The sequence below is a fragment of the Xenopus laevis genome, chromosome 4L, assembly GCF_017654675.1.
Source record: "Xenopus laevis strain J_2021 chromosome 4L, Xenopus_laevis_v10.1, whole genome shotgun sequence".
In the NCBI taxonomy this organism is placed as follows: Eukaryota; Metazoa; Chordata; class Amphibia; order Anura; family Pipidae; genus Xenopus; species Xenopus laevis.
The window spans coordinates 131,241,023-131,259,286 of record NC_054377.1 but is presented as its reverse complement, the minus strand read 5'-3'; the positions used below and the strand labels follow the sequence as shown (position 1 = coordinate 131,259,286).

The 18,264-nt window shown below is 39.3% G+C and overlaps 2 protein-coding genes across 3 annotated transcripts; both read left to right on the top strand.

Annotated features, from left to right (window-relative positions):
* The first annotated feature begins 770 nt into the window (after positions 1–770).
* On the top strand, positions 771–5,090 carry LOC108714638. The gene is made up of 5 exons (XM_041591067.1): positions 771–824; positions 3,692–3,892; positions 4,019–4,096; positions 4,255–4,335; positions 4,593–5,090. The coding sequence occupies exons 1-5, from the start codon at positions 771–773 to the stop codon at positions 4,947–4,949; spliced, it is 771 nt and encodes a 256-aa protein (XP_041447001.1). The 3' UTR covers positions 4,950–5,090.
* Positions 5,091–11,386: 6,296 nt separating this feature from the next.
* ghrl (ghrelin) lies at positions 11,387–18,218 on the top strand. Of its 2 annotated transcripts, NM_001280644.1 has the most exons (5): positions 11,387–11,408; positions 13,488–13,629; positions 14,859–14,969; positions 17,243–17,354; positions 18,047–18,217. In NM_001280644.1, exons 2-5 carry the CDS (start codon positions 13,519–13,521, stop codon positions 18,067–18,069), a joined length of 357 nt encoding a protein of 118 aa, NP_001267573.1. In that variant the 5' UTR covers positions 11,387–11,408; positions 13,488–13,518; the 3' UTR covers positions 18,070–18,217. The 2 variants fall into 2 exon arrangements, with proteins under 2 accessions (NP_001267573.1, XP_041445046.1); XM_041589112.1 differs by lacking the exon at positions 11,387–11,408 and having other exon boundaries at positions 13,446–13,629; positions 18,047–18,218.
* The last annotated feature ends 46 nt before the right edge of the window (positions 18,219–18,264 follow it).

Here is an 18,264-nt window from a genome sequence, read left to right as displayed (position 1 = left end):
AAAGCTGAGCCAGGGTTTTAGTTTGTTTGGATCCCTTTTGCTACTAGAACTTATGGGGAACCTCTTCAGTGCAGATCAGAAACAATTATCAATGAACTTTAAAATGCCGTTTACAACTCACACTCAGGCTACGTTACTCTCACTTTCTCCCAGAGAAGGGGAAGGAACGCACATTTGTACTGGAGTTTTGGTCTTCAGCCCCTGCAGGATTTGGGCTCAATCACATAACTCACAAGCCTTTAAAGGATAAGTAAACTTTTTAAAATAAGTAACTGTAAAATTGGTGAGAGGAGTGTTCTAAGAACTTTTGCACTGTACATTAATTCATTACCACCTGCTGGTCATTTTCCAAACATTCTGACCACCAAGTAGTCAAGGAAGTTTTTTGGAGAAAGAAAGAGGTTGCTCTGATGTCCTTTTGCTTAGGAAAGTTTTGAGAAAGGTTTCTAATTTTATTCCTAACCAGAACAACATCAGAGCAGCCTCTTTCTTTCTCCTGACAACTTGGTGGTCAGAAAATGACCAGCAGGTGGCGCTGTTGTAACAAAATTCATTCATGTTAATAGTACAATCTATGAATATGTCCTTAGGGCTGGGTAACAGCATGTGGATGAAGTTGTTCCCCATCTGGGCGCTTTAGGTCTTATATGATTTGCTGCTTGACTATTTCGTGTACAGAGTTTCCTGATTCAACCTTGCAAATGTTGGATATAGGTAAGAAAGGTTGGCTTCTCTACAGTCCTTTGTTTCTATATGAGCCATGTGGTGGCATGGAAGGACCATCATCAATGGAAATGGAACCTCTGAAAGCTTTAACGGGCAAGGTCAGTGAACAGGGAACAGCTATCATTTTTATTGAAAGTAAAAATTAACAAGGGGATTCCTGAAGGAGACAGTTTCACTGTATGTCAATGAACATGGGGGCTCATAAAATCAGGAATGAAAAACATGATCCCTAATATACACCAGAAATTATCCCCTTCATTCTGACCCGTTTGCTTCATAATAAACAGTAGTGATATTTTCTGACTCTTGGGGGGGGGGGTGCAGGCTCCAACAAATAGCAATTAACCGCACTTTGCTCCTCACCTTAAATGGCACCTTGAATCTGATCCAATATATCATGCAATAACTGTATGAATATGAGAGTAACAGGTAGATTGGGACAGTATGACAGGAAATGATAGAACCTGCGCAGGGCACTTGTATCCTACAGCGCCATAGATAATGTATGGATGGTAGAAGGTACCTACATTTGCCCTTTCGTATTGAGTGGTTGGTAACAGGTAACTGTCTGGCCCCCACCTCTCAGTATGGGCTGCAATCCTAAACTTGCAACTGTTCTCCAATCAAAGAATGACATGAAACCCTGGGAAACAGCAGCCAAACTGCTAAGGAGGTGACCCCAACAGCTCCTAGTAAAGGCTCACAAAATATGGCCCAACCTGGACATTGCCCTAAAGACCAGCAGGTGGAGAGAAAAAAAGCTACGCTTTTGAGAATTAATTTATCCCAGTAGAATAATAACTATAGAGGAGACAGACCCCCATGTTCTGTGACATACAGTGAGATTGTCTCGATCCCCTTGCTAGGGGTTGTTTAAAAAAAGAAAAAGTAAAATGTTCCCATTCCATGGAAGATTAAGTAAGGTGTTTCTATTTTCCATATCCAGCACAAAAAGCAGGGAACTCAATCCCAAAGATTTACATGCCTCTCACATGACTAAAAGGGAATAAAGGACCCAAAAATTCTTACCCATATCTTACACTAATGAAGTCAGTCCAGGGGACAAATAATGGCAGACCTAGTTGGAAAACAACTCGATTCAGCTTTTGTTACCCAGTTACTCAAGGAACACCTGAAACTTGCTACAATGAGCTACAAAATCCTCAAGATCTCCAGCCACCCATCAAGGAGACTTCAACAAGATCTTGGGCACTTTAGATTATACAGTAAGTATATTAGAAGGTTTAATTTAGGTGCTTGGCTTTGTTCAGTTAATTGTGATACTACAACAGGGGTTTATTCTGCTCTGTATTGGTAACAAGTATATCCAGAATCCCAGTTAAACCCATGACTATTGAGATGGAGATCAAGGCCTGCTGACCATACTCAGGGTGTTGTAATTATTAATACCATTCTACAAGCCAAGTGTTCTGCCTCCCTTCCTAAGCATTGAAAGTGTGATCTCTTTAACTTATCAAGTTGTCTTGAGATAGCAATAACTTACAACCTTAGGGATTTCAGTTGAACTCAATCAGAATGAAACCCTGAAGATCGTTGAGTAGTTTATTTCCAAACTGTGAGGATTTTGACAGCAGCGAACATCCAGATAGGTCAAAAGATTATAAAATGATCCACTCTAGCAATATATGTGCAGTTCAAAATGAAGCCTAGAATATACTGTACTACTGGACAAGTGGAGTAAACCAACAGACAGAGAACAGAGGCACTAACAGGAGGGGAGCAAAAGCAAACCATGAAATAAATAATGCATGTGTAACATGACACCAAGTATTGTTACTGCATTATTACCCCCCATGTTACTGTACTGCATATTACAGCATCTGCTTGTCCGTTTGGGAATTATAAATGATATTATTAAGATGATATTCTATATTTTCTTAACAAATAAAGCCGAACTGTAGAATAAATGGGTGAATACACAACATATAGATTCCACACAAATATACAGTGTCGGACAGGCCCGGCAAACTGGCCTGGAAACCAAGGAAAAACCCGGTGGGCCCCCGCCGGGCCAGATCCCATCTCCCCATATTTTGAATCACTGGAATATAAATTTCGGTGCCGTTCGCGCATGCGCGCTGGGTGGCGCCGTTCTCGCATGCGCCTTGATGCGTGTGTGCGCGCCGAGCGGCGCCTCAGTAGGGGCTGGGCAGGGAGGCCGGAGGGGGGCCCTGGCCAGTGGTCCCGGTGGGCCCCCCAGTCCGACCCTGCAAATATATGTTAATGGATGCAAAATTTAATGGGCTTACAAGACGCATAAAGTTTTTATGGGTAAGTTATTATGATCTTTAGATCTGTATAGTCTATTTGCTGGGGATAAATTGGAGAGGTTGAACTTGAGTTAGAATTAGATATGTAACTATGTACAACCCAAACCCTACAGTAATTCATTTCATGTTGAGCACAGAGGTAATTGCCCCTTTCAGTGTCTTAAAGTCTATAAGGAGCTGAGATTGAGTCAATTCAAGACTAGTGATTGAAAGTAATATACATAAATTCTGATTTTCAACAAGACAATATGAATTTATGAAATCCAATTTTATGATTTAAAGTTTTAGTCTTCCTAACAGTCATTCTATATTTATCCTGACTGAAAGCTGACTTGGTCTGTGGCAGTTGATGTCACATGATTGTTAGTGGCGACATCACAATGGTGGCCATGATCATTAGGGATGACCTCACAGTGGTGCCCCTGACACAAGCTGGTATAAGGGCTGTTTACAGTTGGGATTGTCAGATTAGTGACTGAATGCTACCATGAGGCCACTAATCATCACCCTATTCATTTTCATTGGATTTTTACGAGTAAGTTCTGTTCATGTTTATGGGGTCATGTATAGGAACTGTTTTGGAGTCATTGTGGGTTCCTGTTATTAGCGTTATCTGCTATACAATGCACAGCACCCTGTCCCAAACATCTGATCCATGTACTTTTCTCTTACAGGAAAGAGATATCAAAGAACATATTGAGACATCGAATTATGTGACTGAAGGATTCAACTTCATCAAGCTCAGTTTGCCAGTTTGCCCAGTGTCTGTTGAAAAGGCCGTTTATGTAGAGGATGTAGAGTGCGGCAATACCCTGTTTGTACAGGAAGAGATCAGACCAGTCCCTCTGCTGATTCCTACAGACATAAGATGTGATGTAAGTCAGATTTATGTGTTACCAATGCTCTATACAGGGAGTAGGAAAGGAACATGTTATTATGGGATGTACTGATATTGTATCTATTGTTCCGCTGTGTGAATAACTGATCCTCTCCTATTGCAGGGCTTGCGTTGTCCAATTCCTCCTATAGAGGGTCAGCTCACTAACCGAGAGCCAGAGCTGAGTAGCGCCATCATTCAGGTAAGTTGGAATCAATTGGCCTATAATTCAGGCCCTAACTGTCAATACAGAGAAGGTTATATGTGAGTGCCAGTTGGCATTTGCTGCCTCCCTAATGTACTGATATGTTAGTGATTGAGGATCCACCTGTCTGACTAACTGATGTTCTTCTGTTGTAGGAATTCCAACTAATTGTGCCTTATATTGAGACCCTCATCAGAGATACTGAGAATGGCACTAGTGTGAAAGGAATCCTTTTGGTAAGTCATTAGAATAATGAACTCATTAGAAAACAATTTATTATCTAAGTCAGACTGGGAATCAGTGAGTTACTCTGGAATCAGACTTTCCTACTCTATCCCATTAACTGCTAATGAGTTGTTCTCTCAATAGAATATATGAATATTATAAAGGGAATAAAGTTATATTCTATAGGTAACAAGTTTGTGAAATAAAGGAAATTTTTGTTGAATTACTGAATGTTCTTTGTTCTGATTCTTTCTCTCCTTTCATGTAGGGCGTCTTGTTACCACAAGTCTTTGTCTATCTACTAGAATTCTGCTGGTCCAGCAGAAAGAAGGCAGAAAAGGACAGAGATGAGGCCCCTGCTGAAAAAGAGAGCGAAGGGCCACAACGTCCTGCTCAAACCCATGATAACATGGAGGAAGAAGCAGAACTTAGAGGGAGTGGAAGCAAAAAGAAGGAGGAGCCTAGAAGCGCTAAGAAGAAGAAAAAGCTGCACCACTCTGAGGCTCAGGAACACCAAGGCTCACAGAGACCAAATAACAATGCAACAATGAACACAGAAGAGGAGAAGGAATTAAAGCAGCTTTTCCAGAAGTTCATCTGCCAATGCTTGGAAGGAGATTTCTGAGGAGAAGTAATAGAGAGACGTGGATGGGAGGGAGGACAGAAACTTCTCCAGATTGTTCCTGCACAGAATTCCCATAGCGATTCCTACAAGCTCTGAAAGCAAAACAAGATTTTTTTAAAATAAAACTTTACTGAAATGTAATCTCTGACTTTTCTTTGTCTTTCTTTCTTTCTCAAAATGGTTTATGTAAGAGAAGCACCGGGAGGGAACAGATACAGGGTTAAAGGGTAACTCAGTGAGGGTCACTCTATGTCTAATCAAGGGAATAATCACACAGGTAGTGTTAGGGCCTAACAAACCATTTTAGAGTGGAATAGAAATGACAGTTACACTTGGATGGACTGTATGTTGCCATTCAGTGTTGCGTGCAGCTTTACATATTAACCCCTATTATACCACCCAATACACTGACTCAACAGGAGACTTGGCTGCTGAGCAACACAAACTGCCACTGCAGAGAACCTATGGTACAAGATGGCAAATGCATTTAAAGGGAAAGTGAATTCGGACGAGGTGGAGGAGGACAGGATTTCTACATTAAAATGCCATCTTAGGCAAATTTCTTGCCCCAAATCAAAAATGCCCATGGCCACTTGTATACCCCAGAACACCAACCTCTCATATGGCCCCTCTCTGGGCTACAGTGATCAAATAGTTCTACTACAAGAATAGCATTTTCCCTAGTTATTCGTCCCACCATGATACACTGTGCTATGATACATACAATATGCTATTTTCACATCAACATCACATGAGAAATGTAATTTACATCTGCATATTCTCAGGCACTGTCTAAGCAATCACCCCAAATCTCATCCTATCTGGCCTTCAGGCTGAGCCCCTTTAGCTCATAACAAGGTTACAGATATATAGAAACATTGGGGTAACAGTCACCCTGCTATAGTTCCAGGGGTACCCAGGCATACATAAGCACTCACCCCAAATCTCCCCCTAACTGGCCTTTGGGCTGGGTCCCCTTAGCTCATAACAAGGTTACAGATATATAGAAACATTGGGGTAATCCTGTTATAGTTCCAGGGGTACCCAAGGCACAAATAGGCACTTACCCCAGATCTCACCCTGTAATTGTACATGTCCATTTTTCATTGGTGACATCTATAATGTCTGTTAGCACTTAAGATGGATAAATTTGGGTGTTGAGTAGGGAATTTACATGATTATGAAATCTAATTGGTGAATGGCAGTTTTGGGAGAGCTGGCCATTGAATGAGCAACATCTATAAATATAAGTAGGGGGCCTGGGTGCTACCAGAACTTACCTTAGGAACATAAAGGTAATATGCAACAAAAGAACCTGACAGCACCCCCACACGCCTCTATTAAAAAATGGTGACTGTAAATAATGATTAAGGTGATACAAATACAAAAGTGATCCCATAAAACTTAAATTTGTCCCGCGGTAGAAGCAGAGGTCTGACCTGAGTCAGTAAGTTTAAATTGATTCTGGAAAGAGAAAAAGTACCCCACTTGCTTCCCACTCGTTCAGCAGTCTCTCGATTGTTTTAACTACCTATTAAATGTTTTGTGATTACCATATAGTAATCACTAACCAATTAAGAGTATAAAGTGCTTAGTTATAATTTACTTAAATTAAACCTTGATTAAGTTGCATTAAAGCACTTTAATGCAACTTAATCAAGGTTTAATTTAAGTAAATTATAACTAAGCACTTTATACTCTTAATTAGTTAGTGATTACTATATGGCCCACATGTCCATCATCCACACAAGGGAACCCCAATTAATATTAATGGATATTATACCTGTTCAACCACATGTTGTTGTTTATGTAATTAAATGTCCCTGTGGAGTTCTGTAGGTGGGTCAGACCATCACCGGGTCAAGGACATGATCAGGGAACATAAGTCGGCCATAAAAACTAGAGAAGAAGCTTGATCAGTCAGTAGCAGGCCATTTAGTGGAAATGGGGCATGGATTACAACAACTTAAATTCCAGGTGGTGGACCATGTCCCTCTTTCCCGACTGGGAGAAGCCAGAGCCAATAGGCTATTAAAAAAAGAAGTCTTTTGGATTTTGGCCTGAACAGAGAGTATGATTTACATAATAATTTTTAATTGATCTGGTTTTTATATTGATTTTAATCATTATGTTTCTACAAATAAAATTGACAAGCGCACAATAATGAAGAAAAGTTTCTTTCTCAAGTGGCCACATTTATCTCCTAAATGGATACAAGTTGTCTATATATATATATATATATATATATATATACATACAATTCCAACGTTTATGATGCACTAATCCCAATGTATATCGAAGTCAAGGGTGCTGATCCCAATAGCAGTGAGTAATTCCGCTTCTTAGTTATATTGGTCCAACCAGATCGCACTCCATATTTAAAACATAGCTTTTATTAGCTTGTTAAAATGTATCAAAAAATGGCATTCTTCACAACATAGTAGCAGTGTCATTTGTATCAAGACACTTATCTGTTAAAAGTCCAGCATAAACGCTATATTCATCCACACTCACGCGACGTTTCGGGACACATCCGTTCCCTTTCTCAAGCGTATGTATCGTGTAGGACTCCATTGCACACACTTTCTGCTTCCTCGTTAGGCGGGGCATACGTGGTAAGTAACTGTGATGATGCTTCCTCACCTGGAGGCCGGATCTGCACGTCAGTCACCACATATCTCCACCCTCCCGTTACTATGCAAAGTCCATAGTTACCAAAGAAAAGAAATATATCAGTAACAGCAAATTACATGGGCATTTTTCACTATATCTGATAATTGTAGTTGTTTGAGCAAATTATGCCAAAATGAAAAGCAAAAGTTGACAGATGAAATGGCAAAAAAGAAAAAAATTTTTTTTTAAAAAAAATACAAAAGTACTTATAAAGAAAAAATATACACAAAATAATATTAGTTGCCCAAAATATTACTACTCACCCTAAATGGGTACTTTACAGAAATAAATGCAAGTCAAAATCACGATTTAGACCCGAGTCTGACGTTTCGGCCTCCTCCGAGGCCTTTCTCAAAGTGAGAAAAGGCGGAGGCCGAAACGTCAGACTCGCATGTTTTAATAAAACTTTTTATTCAGTATCTAAGACCTGAGAGTGCGGATCCTTCTCTTGCTTGGTATATACTTATATTTTGATACTGCACCCAGGCGACTCAAATCTTTTATCGAGAGTGCTGGCTACCTTCGGCCTTTTTCAGCAGGATTCGGATTCGGCCGAATTCTTGTGTCTAGCTGAACCGAATCCAAATCCTAATTTGCATATGTAAATTAGGGGTAGGTATGGAAATTGCATGACTTTTTGTCACAAAAGAAGAATTTTTTCTGGTTATTGGAACTTTAACCAGAGGGCATGCTGCCTCGTAAAGTAAAAACCACTGTTTATTGTAACGTTAAAAAACAGGTGGCTGCTGTGAAATGAACGCCTGACGTGTACGAGGAGGTGTGCCCTCAATTCTTTTTTTGGTCTTTCAAAATATTAAACTCAATTTATTCAATCAATGAATAGCAGAGTTCTACTCTCTTACACTGTTCCATGCAACTGAAAAGGATAATACCAGTTTTCCCTCATGGTGTATCATCTCTAACAAGGGTTAGATACTTCAGTCTGGCTCCTTTGATGCCAATGTTGTTTTTCCAGAACAGATGCCAACTCTTGATCACCTACAAAGGATCCCTAGTATATACAGTCATATGAAAAAGTTTGGGAACCCCTCTCAGCCTGCATAATATTTACTTCACTTTCAACAAAAAACAGTGGTAGGTCTTTCATTTCCCAGGAACATCTGAGTACTGGGCTGTTTTCTGAACAAAGATTTTTAGTGAAGCAGCATTCAGTTGTATAGAATGAAATCAAATGTGAAAAACTGGCTGTGCAAAAATTTGGCTACCCTTGTAAATTTGCTAATTTGAATGCATGTAACTGTTCAATACTGATTACTGGCAACACCAAATTGGTTGGATTTGCTCGTTAAGCCTTGAACTTCATAGGCAGGTGTGTCCAATCATGAGAAAGGGTATTTAAGGTGGCCAATTGCAAGTTGTGCTTCTGTTTGACTCTCCTCTGAGTGTTCAGTATCATGGCTTATGGGAAGGCTACAAAACACTATCTCAGAGGTTTAAACTGTCAGTTTCAACTGTAAGGAATGTAATCAGGAAATGGAAGGCCACAGGCACAGTTGCTGTAAAAAATTAGTAATGAATGGAGGGCACACCAGAAAAGTTCAAAGATTAGTTAGAGGTGCAGAAACAATTGTTACCCCTACCTAAGGTAACCAACATCACTGACTCATCCACATGTTCGCACACTCAGAACAAAAACAATTTGGCAAAAAAAGGTGGTTTGAAAGTCAATTTTTACTATTTGTTCAGAAAAACATTTAATACAGACAATGCCTTCCAATATGGCATAATTTTCACAATGTTTAAAAGTAAGTATCAACCACCCATTAGTTATATACAGCAAGAAAGAAAACAGCAAGGGAGCGGATACACCTACCAGAAAAATGAGAATGGCCCCAACGTTTCGGCACCAAGGCCTTTGTCAAGGGGATTCTGAATTTCGGCCGAAACGTTGGGGCCATTCTCATTTTTCTGGTAGGTGTATCCGCTCCCTTGCTGTTTTCTTTCTTGCTTTATATAACTAATGGGTGGTTGATACTTACTTTTAAACATTGTGAAAATTATGCCATATTGGAAGGCATTGTCTGTATTAAATGTTTTTCTGAACAAATAGTAAAAATTGACTTTCAAACCACCTTTTTTTGCCAAATTGTTTTTGTTCTGAGTGTGCGAACATGTGGATGAGACAGTTGCTGTAAAACCCAGGTCTGGCAGGTCAAGAAAAATACAAGAGCGGCATATGCGGAGGATTGTCAGAATGGTTACAGACAACCCAAAGATCACCTCCAAAGACCTGCTAGAACATCTTGCTGCAGATGGTGTATCTGTACATTGTTCTACAATTCAGTGCAATTTGCACAAAGAACATCTGTATGGCAGGGTGATGAGAAAGAAGCCCTTTCTGCACTCACGTCACAAACAGAGTCGCTTGTTGTATGCAAAAGCTTATTTAGACACGCCACAGTCGTTTTGGAACAAAGTGCTTTGGACTGATGAGACAAAATTTTTATTTGGTCATAAAAAAAAAACGCTTTGCATGGCGGAAGAAGAACACGGCATTCCAAGAAAAACACCTGCTACCTACTGTCAAATTTGGTGGAGGTTCCATCATGCTGTGGGACTGTGTGGCTAGTTCAGGGACTGGGGCCCTTGTTAAAGTTGAGGGTCGGATGAATTCAACCCAATAACAAAAAATTCTTCAGGATAATGTTCAAGCATCAGTCACAAAGTTAAAGTTACACAGGGTTTGGATATTCCAACAAGACAATGACCCTAAACACAAGTACAATATTCTGGAATGGCCGTAACAGTCCCCCAACTTGAATATCATGGAAAATCTATGGGATGATTTGAAGCAGGCTGTCCATGCTCGGCAGCCATCAAATTTAACTGAACTGGAGAGATTTTGTATGGACGAATGGTCAAAAATACGGCCATCCAGAATCCAGACACTCGTCAAAGGCTATAGGAGGCGTCTAGAGGCTGTTACATTTGCAAAAGGAGCTCAACTAAGTATTGATGTAATATCTCTGTTGGGTGCCCACATTTATGCACCTGTCTAATTTTGTTATGATGCATATTTTCTGTAATCCAATAAACGTTATGTCACTGCTGAAATACTACTGTTTCCATAAGGCATATTCTATATATTAAAAGGAAGTTGCAACTTTGAAAGCTCAGCCAATGATAAACAAAACTCCAAAGAATAAAGAGGGGTTCCCAAACGTTTTCCTATGACTGTACGTAGGATTACAGAGTTTCTTTTAATGACATTATATTTTCAGCACAATTATTTCTCCCCTACATTTTAGCTATTTTCTGTGAGATTGCTCTAAATGCAATGACACCACCCTTCAAATATTTGCTTTGCATCTGTAACGTATACGTAAATGCACGATAAGAGCGGCCAATCTCTAATAATTCCATGCGCAGGGAATTGATGCCACGGAAACCCACTGTTTGACTTATTTCCCAATAATAGAATTTCTCAGATCCTCAGAAGAACCCAACAGGGAATATTGACCTTGGGACTATTTTCTCCTATAGGTTTATCAGTACTTGTAGCAGGCCATGCAGTATCTATGGGTCAGAGCTGTCACAGACTGTGAATAAACATGCCAGTGTCGTATACAGGCAACCAATGGTTAGTGAGGTTAGTAACTTGGACGAGGAGCGGCATTCTGAGTTTCCCAGGAGATTCAGATCCAATCTGTATTTACATAGAATTCACAGCAAACAAACTATAATCTTTACAGAGATTAACAGTTTTTCCCCTATAAATATGTCGGGACCCATGTAGGTCTTCATTATTCTGAAAGGATCTTGCAGGTAAGTAGTTATCCTGTAAATGTGCATCTTTTTTCTCTTGAAATCTTCAGTTATGAGGCATATTTACTAACAATTGGAAGTCACAAATCAAATTTTTTCTCAAAAAATTATTTTTCTTTTAATTCTCTAGAAATCTGAGATTCATTAAGGGGCACATTTACTAAATTAGAGTGAAGGATTAGAATGAAAAAAGCTTTGAATTTCGAAGTTTTTTTTGTCTACTTCGACCATCGAATTGGCTACTTTGACCTTCGAATCAAAACGATTCGAACTAAAAATCGTTCGACTATTCGACAGTCGAAGTAACAGTACTTCGACTGTCGAATAGTCGAACGATTTTTAGTTCGAATCGTTTTGATTCAAAGGTCAAAGTAGCCAATTCGATGGTCGAAGTAGACAAAAAAAACTTCGAAATTCAAAGCTTTTTTCATTCTAATCCTTCACTCTAATTTAGTCTCTTTAAAAAAAACTTTGACTACCTACTTCGCCACCTAAAACCTACCGAGCACCAATGTTAGCCTATGGGGACCTTCCCCATAAGCTTTCTAAGCAATTTCTGATCGAGGGAAACCGTTCAAATCGATGGATTAAAATCCTTCGAACCGGTCGATCGAACGATTTTTCCTTCGATCATTTGATCGAAGTAAATGCGGTAAATCCTTCAACTTCGATATTCGAAGTCGAAGGATTTTATTTTGATGGTCGATATCGAGGGTTAATTAACCCTCGATATTCAACCCATAGTAAATGTGCCCCTAAGTGTAAAAACGATGTAAAACTCAAATACAAAACTATTTGTCAAATTTCAAGCAACTCAGACTTTAAGGTTTTCAGATTTTTATTGGTAGTCATTGCTAGAAAAGCTCCAATTTTTAGGTTTTTGCATTTTTTAACTCATTCAGCATATTTTTTGTTCGGTTTTTTAATATTCGGATCTTTTAAAGGATAAGTAAACCTTTAAAATAAGTGAATGTAAAATTGACGAGGGTTCTATTCTAAGCACTTTTGCAATGTACATTCATTTTTTTTTTTAATTCTAAGATATTAAAGGATACATGTACTGTTAATATAAATGACATATGTTACAACAGCGCCACCTCCTGGTCATTTTCTGACCATTCTGACCACCAAGTAGTCAAGGAATTTATCAGGAGAAAGAAAGAGGCTGCTCTGATGTTCTTCTGCTTAGGAAAGATTTGAGAAATGTTTCTAATTTTATTCCTAAGCAGAAGAACCTCAGAGCAGCCTCTTTCTTTCTCCTAACAACTTCCTTGACTACTTGGTGGTCAGAATGGTCAGAAAATGACCAACAGGTGGCACTGTTGTAACAAAATTCATTCATATTAACAGTACATGTATCCTTTAATATCTTGGAATTAAAAAAAAATAATGAATGCACATTACAAAAGTTCTTAGAATAGCCCCCTCATCAATTTCACATTCAATTGTTTTAAAGGTTTACTTATCCTTTAATAAATTACATAGTATTCACGATTTTAGAGAAAATTTTATTAGTTTATTCGTGGTTTCAAAAACCTCTAAAATGAGAATGCTGATGAGTGGGCCTCCCTGTTCAATTCATTCATCTCTAGCGGTTTCTAAACTACAACTCCCAGAATGCCACACTAGGAGGTCGCAGACATAGGAGGGTCCATGGGTTTAGAATTCCAGATAAAGAGGACAACCTTGCAGCTTTCCTAACAGGGTTATGGCATCTATTATCTGGAAAGCTTGGAACTTCAGGGCTTCTCGTTATGGGATTTTTCATATACTGGAGCAATGTGCCATAAGGATAAGGAAAGGTACAATCACTATTGGCATCGCACATTTATTCCAGTCCCTGCAGACCCTCTTTGTCCAAATATTCACTGACCCTGGGTACTTTTTCATCTCAGTGATGTGCTCTCATACTCTTCCAAAGCCCCATCATCCTCTGTTCCACCCAGAAATTCTTCACTAATTTCTATACACGTTAAGAAGAAATGAACTCCAGGCTGCTGCTTTCTGGCTAATAGATCCCATACCTGTATAGCATTTTGCAGCTGTTTAATTCCGTGCAGGATTTATTTTCCCTACCAGGTGTCACAACTGTGGAACAGACACACTGAGGATGTGGAGCCGAGTCTTTATTTGTGGGGTCGTATCAGTCTGTCTCCTTTGGCCTGAGGCTGTTACTGCTGGAACCAGTTTCCTGAGCCCGGCGGATATGCCCAAATCTTCTGTAAATATTTTTTTTATGTATTTTTCAAGTTTATTTTGGTTCAGATAACTGCCGGAACCATTTTATAATCCACATTTTATCACTCTAATCTGTAAATTTCACGAGCAACTCCTTTATCCACTATGTATTTATGTGTATTGATGAGTGAATCTGTCCCATTTCGCTATGCCCGAAAATTTGCAAAACTGCGAAAAAAATAGTGCAAACGGCAAAAAATTTACGATTTTTCTCGCTCCAAATACATTGAAGTCAATGGGCATTTTTTCTTGTGGCGACTTTTTTGTCCAAATGCATTAAAGTCAATGGGCGTTTTTCCCTTATGGCGACTTTTTTGTCCAAATGCATTAAAGTCAATAGGTGTTTTTTCTTATGGCGATTATTTTGTCCAAATGCATTAAAGGGTTGGTTCACTTTTAAGTTAACTTTTAGTAAATTATAGAATGGCTAATTCTAAGTAACTTTTTAATTGGTCTTCATTATTTTATTTTTTTTATAATTTTTTTAATTATTTACCTCTTTCTTCTGACTTTTTCCAGGTTTTAAATGAGGGTCAGTGACCCCCATCTGAAATCAATTGCTTTGTCAGGCTACACATTTATTGTTATTGCTGCTTTTTATTTCTCATCTTTCTATTCAGGCCTCTCCTATTCATATTCCAGTCTCATATTCAAATCAATGCATGGTTGCTAGGGAAATTTGGGCCCTAGCAACCAGATTGATGAAATTGAACACTGGAGAGCTGCTGTATAAAAAGCTAAATAAATAAAAAAAACTGAGATAATAGAAAAGGAAAAACAAATGCAAAATTTCTCAGAATATCACTCTCTTCATCATACTAAAAGTTGTTTTAAAGGTGAACAAACCCTTTAAAGTCAAGGGGAGTTTTTTCTTATGGCTACTTTTTTTGTCTCTGCAACATTTTTGTCATGACAACTTTTTGGTTGCATCGAATTTTGCCGCACCTTTGCTAAAAAATGTGCAGATGGCCAAGATTCGCCAAGAATCCATGGCTAGCGAAAACTTTTGCTCATCACTATTTATGTGCCTTGGCTCTGCTGTATTTGGGTGGAGTCTGCCTTATAGATGTCAAGCTGTATTCATCCGCTGAATATTACAGTCGTTTAATATATTTTTATGATATTTTTCATTTGATGGAAGCAGCAACACAGACATTTTGGTATATTTACTCTGAATTGTAATAAGATCATAAATTGAATTACCTGTTCTAGGTTAAGAGACCCCCTAAAAAGCTGCCTTACAATAATGAGCATCGCAGGGAGGCTTTGGACCTTTGGGACAGTCCAGTGGAAGCAATGCCTGACGAGGAGAAGGAATTCAGGGTTTGTATCTGATGAATTTTTTCATTAGAAAATAATTTCGACGCCCGCGACAATTTTTATACACGCACCTATTTTGTCCAAATGCATTACAGTCAATGGGGTCCGATTATTATAATAATTTTGACGTGTGACAATCTTTATGTGCGTGACTATTCGGATGCGCGGCCAATTTTTCGCTGGTGAATTTTCTCTGCAGTTTCACTAATTTATTCTCTGGCGGCGATACACGGAAATTCACTGCAAATTTGCGCCTGCCAAATTTATTCGCCCATCACTAGTGGGTATATCTGAGACTTGCAGCTGAGGCCGGTTCAGGTAACAAAGTGGGGTTGCGAGTGTTGGTTTGGTGGGTCCAGTTTTTGGTATTGCCAGATCTGTCACCTTGAGCCCCTGCTCATTAATTGGCTGTGAATTTTTGGCAAACTCTCCATATTGATGGTGTCAGTGACAGGCATTGCCCCCTCCATGACATCACTGGCCAGTTCAGTTGAGCTAAACAGGCAGGTTAGGGTCTGTCATAGTTTGTGTGACCCACACACCACTACATATACAACCATCAGTATTTCTTTGTACAGCCATCTGCTTATTTACTAGGGATGCACCAAATCCAGGATTCAGATTCGGTCAAATCCTTCTGCAGGGCCGAATCCTAATTTGCATCTGCAAATTAGGGACGGGGTGGGAAATCATGTGCCTTTTTGTCACGCGAAAATTTTTTTCCCCTTCCCACCCCTAATTTGCATATTCAGCCAAATCTTCCACAAAGGATTCTGGGGTTTGGCCAAATCCAAAACAGTGGATTCGGTGCATCCCTATTATTTACATGTACAGCCATCAGCTGATGTGGGTAAGTTAAACTATCAGGTCAATTCTGAGTTTGAAAAATACTGCAACCTATAGGGAATTAAGAGGGAACTATCTGAGTAACTTCATGCAAATTTGCTCTGAATCCCTGAGTTTCATTAAAGGGGAACTCCGGCTTCCAAACCGAAATTTGATAAAGAGACCCACATAACACAGAAATCCCTAATATACCCATCACAGTTACCTGTTTCTTCAAAAAGTATGAATAAATGCCATTTTCTATGCTGAAATCAAGCTGGTTAACAATTCTTCTCTTTCTATATCATTTGAAATCCTGGCAGGGAAGGAGGGACTAAACACTGATGTTACAAATTGTAACAACTTCTCCACAGCTTACAGACAACATGCAGGAACTACATAACCCACAATGCATTGCACCGGGATGTTCTTTCCTTATTGAAATCACATGTGCAAGGAATTGTGGGGTTTGGAGGATGCAGGCTAAAGACAGCGGCTGTTGATACAAAGTAACAGTAGTCAGCCAGCTCAGCAAAGTAGTCAGACAGATGAGCAGGAGAGCAGGGGGCTAGGGCTTAGGGAACTGTTCCAAACAATTAGAAATCATGAAAAGTCTGCATATTTTTTAATTGATGTATATTGCAAAGTTGCGTGAAATTGTGTTTATATTTCATAAAGCTTATGTTTTTGTGGAGTTCTTCAGATAGATCAGCAGAAATAACAACTTTTTCCAATTACTTTCTATTTTCTATGTGTGACCGTTTTTCTAATCTTGAAGTGTAAAGTGTCATGTTTCACCTTCTGAAGCAGCCCTGGGAGGGGGTCGCCGACCCTGTTATCTTTGTCCCTGCTGAGCAGAATCTCTGGGTTTCATTACAGGCAGCTGTTAGAATTGATACAATAGTTGCTCATACTCCAGAGATGCTGCTGAGAAATGTATCAACCAATGGAGCAAATTGTAACAGTTCGGACTCTGCAGCTGAATTACTGAGCTGCCAGACAAACGCCAGAGACACATTCAAATTTGGAAAATGGAAAGTAATTGAAAAGAGTCTTTATTTCTGGAGAAAAATCTGAAAACAACTGAACTGAAAAAGTGTTTGGAAGGTGAACAATGCCTTCAATACAGTTCAATAATTAGTGGTGGGAGGCTGTGTATACAGTGGCCAACAATGTACCCTATCCAATTTATCAGCCCAGGGGCAAGTACATAGCGTATTATGGGCCATACACAGTATGGGGGCCATGTCTGTTCTCATTGTTCAGGCAGATTGAACAGTTAAAAGAACAGGGAGTAAAGAGAAGCTGTAGCCAAACTTCACTCCTTTATCTGCCCATGTACTGACATCCCCCAATGGAATTGTACAATATATATGTATTGATGAATGGGCAGCTTAATTGGTGTATAGCAATGACAGTGTGATTCTTTCATCCCTTTCTTTCTAATGCAGGTCACATTCCCACTGGATATCAACCTGAAAATGGCAGAAAAGCAATTCCAAAAACAAAAAGCTGCTCTCCAGGATATCCTGCTTGCGTTATTCTCCGTCACGCCATCTCAAGGTACGCACATCCTCTGCTTTAAAGGAAAACTAAATCTTAAAAAAGATTATGGCTAAAATGCCATATTTTATATACTGAACATATTGCACCAGCCAAAAGTTTCAGCTTGTCAATAGCAGCAATGATCCAGGACTTCACACTTGTCACAGGGGGTCACCATCTTGGAAAGTGTCTGTGACACTCACATGCTCAGTGGGCTCTGAGCAGCTGTTGAGAAGCTAAGCTTAGGGCTCGTCACTAATTATCCAGCAGAAAATGAGGTTGGTCTGTAATATAAGATGATGCTACAGGGCTGATTATTAAATTCTGATGCTAATTGCACTGGTTTCTGTCCTGCCATGTAGTAATTGTCTGTATTAATTACTAATCAGCCTTATATTGTGACATTTCTATTCTATGTGTGCTGTATATTGTGAGTGGGTCCCTAAGCTCAGTAAGTGACAGCAGCACAGAGCATGTGCTGTGAATCAGCAGAAAAGAAGATGGGGAGCTACTGGGGCATCTTTGGAGACACATATCTTTACTGCTAAAGGGCTGTGGTTGCCTTGGGCTGGTACAGATGACCAAAATATAATAAAATATAATGTACAACATTTCTAGCTACTTCTTTAGTTAAGCTTTAGTTCTCCGTTAAACTTTTAGCATGTTATAGAATATCCTCAAACAACTTTGCAACTGGTCATAATTTGCAGATACACAAGATGGAGCTGAATAAGAAGAAATAAATGCAACCCCATGATGCAAAGTGACAGACTGCTACTCCCAGCATGCTCTTTGAATAATTCAGGTGGTTACAAGCAAACTCCTACATCCATATACTGTAGCTGTATTTCTGTAGTTAATAAATAAATACTTTGCATTGCATCGAGGTTTTATCATGAATGTTCTTGTCCTTCATATATTGAATACA

Bases quoted from the DNA above. Each gene is read 5' to 3' on its own strand.
- LOC108714638 (XM_041591067.1), top strand. From the start codon at position 771: ATGGAAGGACCATCATCAATGGAAATGGAACCTCTGAAAGCTTTAACG. The intron at 3,893-4,018 runs GTAAGTCAGATT...CTCCTATTGCAG, and splicing joins CTACAGACATAAGATGTGAT to GGCTTGCGTTGTCCAATTCC. The intron at 4,336-4,592 runs GTAAGTCATTAG...CCTTTCATGTAG, and splicing joins GTGTGAAAGGAATCCTTTTG to GGCGTCTTGTTACCACAAGT.
- ghrl (XM_041589112.1), top strand. From the start codon at position 13,519: ATGTGGAGCCGAGTCTTTATTTGTGGGGTCGTATCAGTCTGTCTCCTT. The intron at 14,970-17,242 runs GTTTGTATCTGA...TTTCTAATGCAG, and splicing joins ACGAGGAGAAGGAATTCAGG to GTCACATTCCCACTGGATAT. The intron at 17,355-18,046 runs GTACGCACATCC...CATAATTTGCAG, and splicing joins CTCCGTCACGCCATCTCAAG to ATACACAAGATGGAGCTGAA.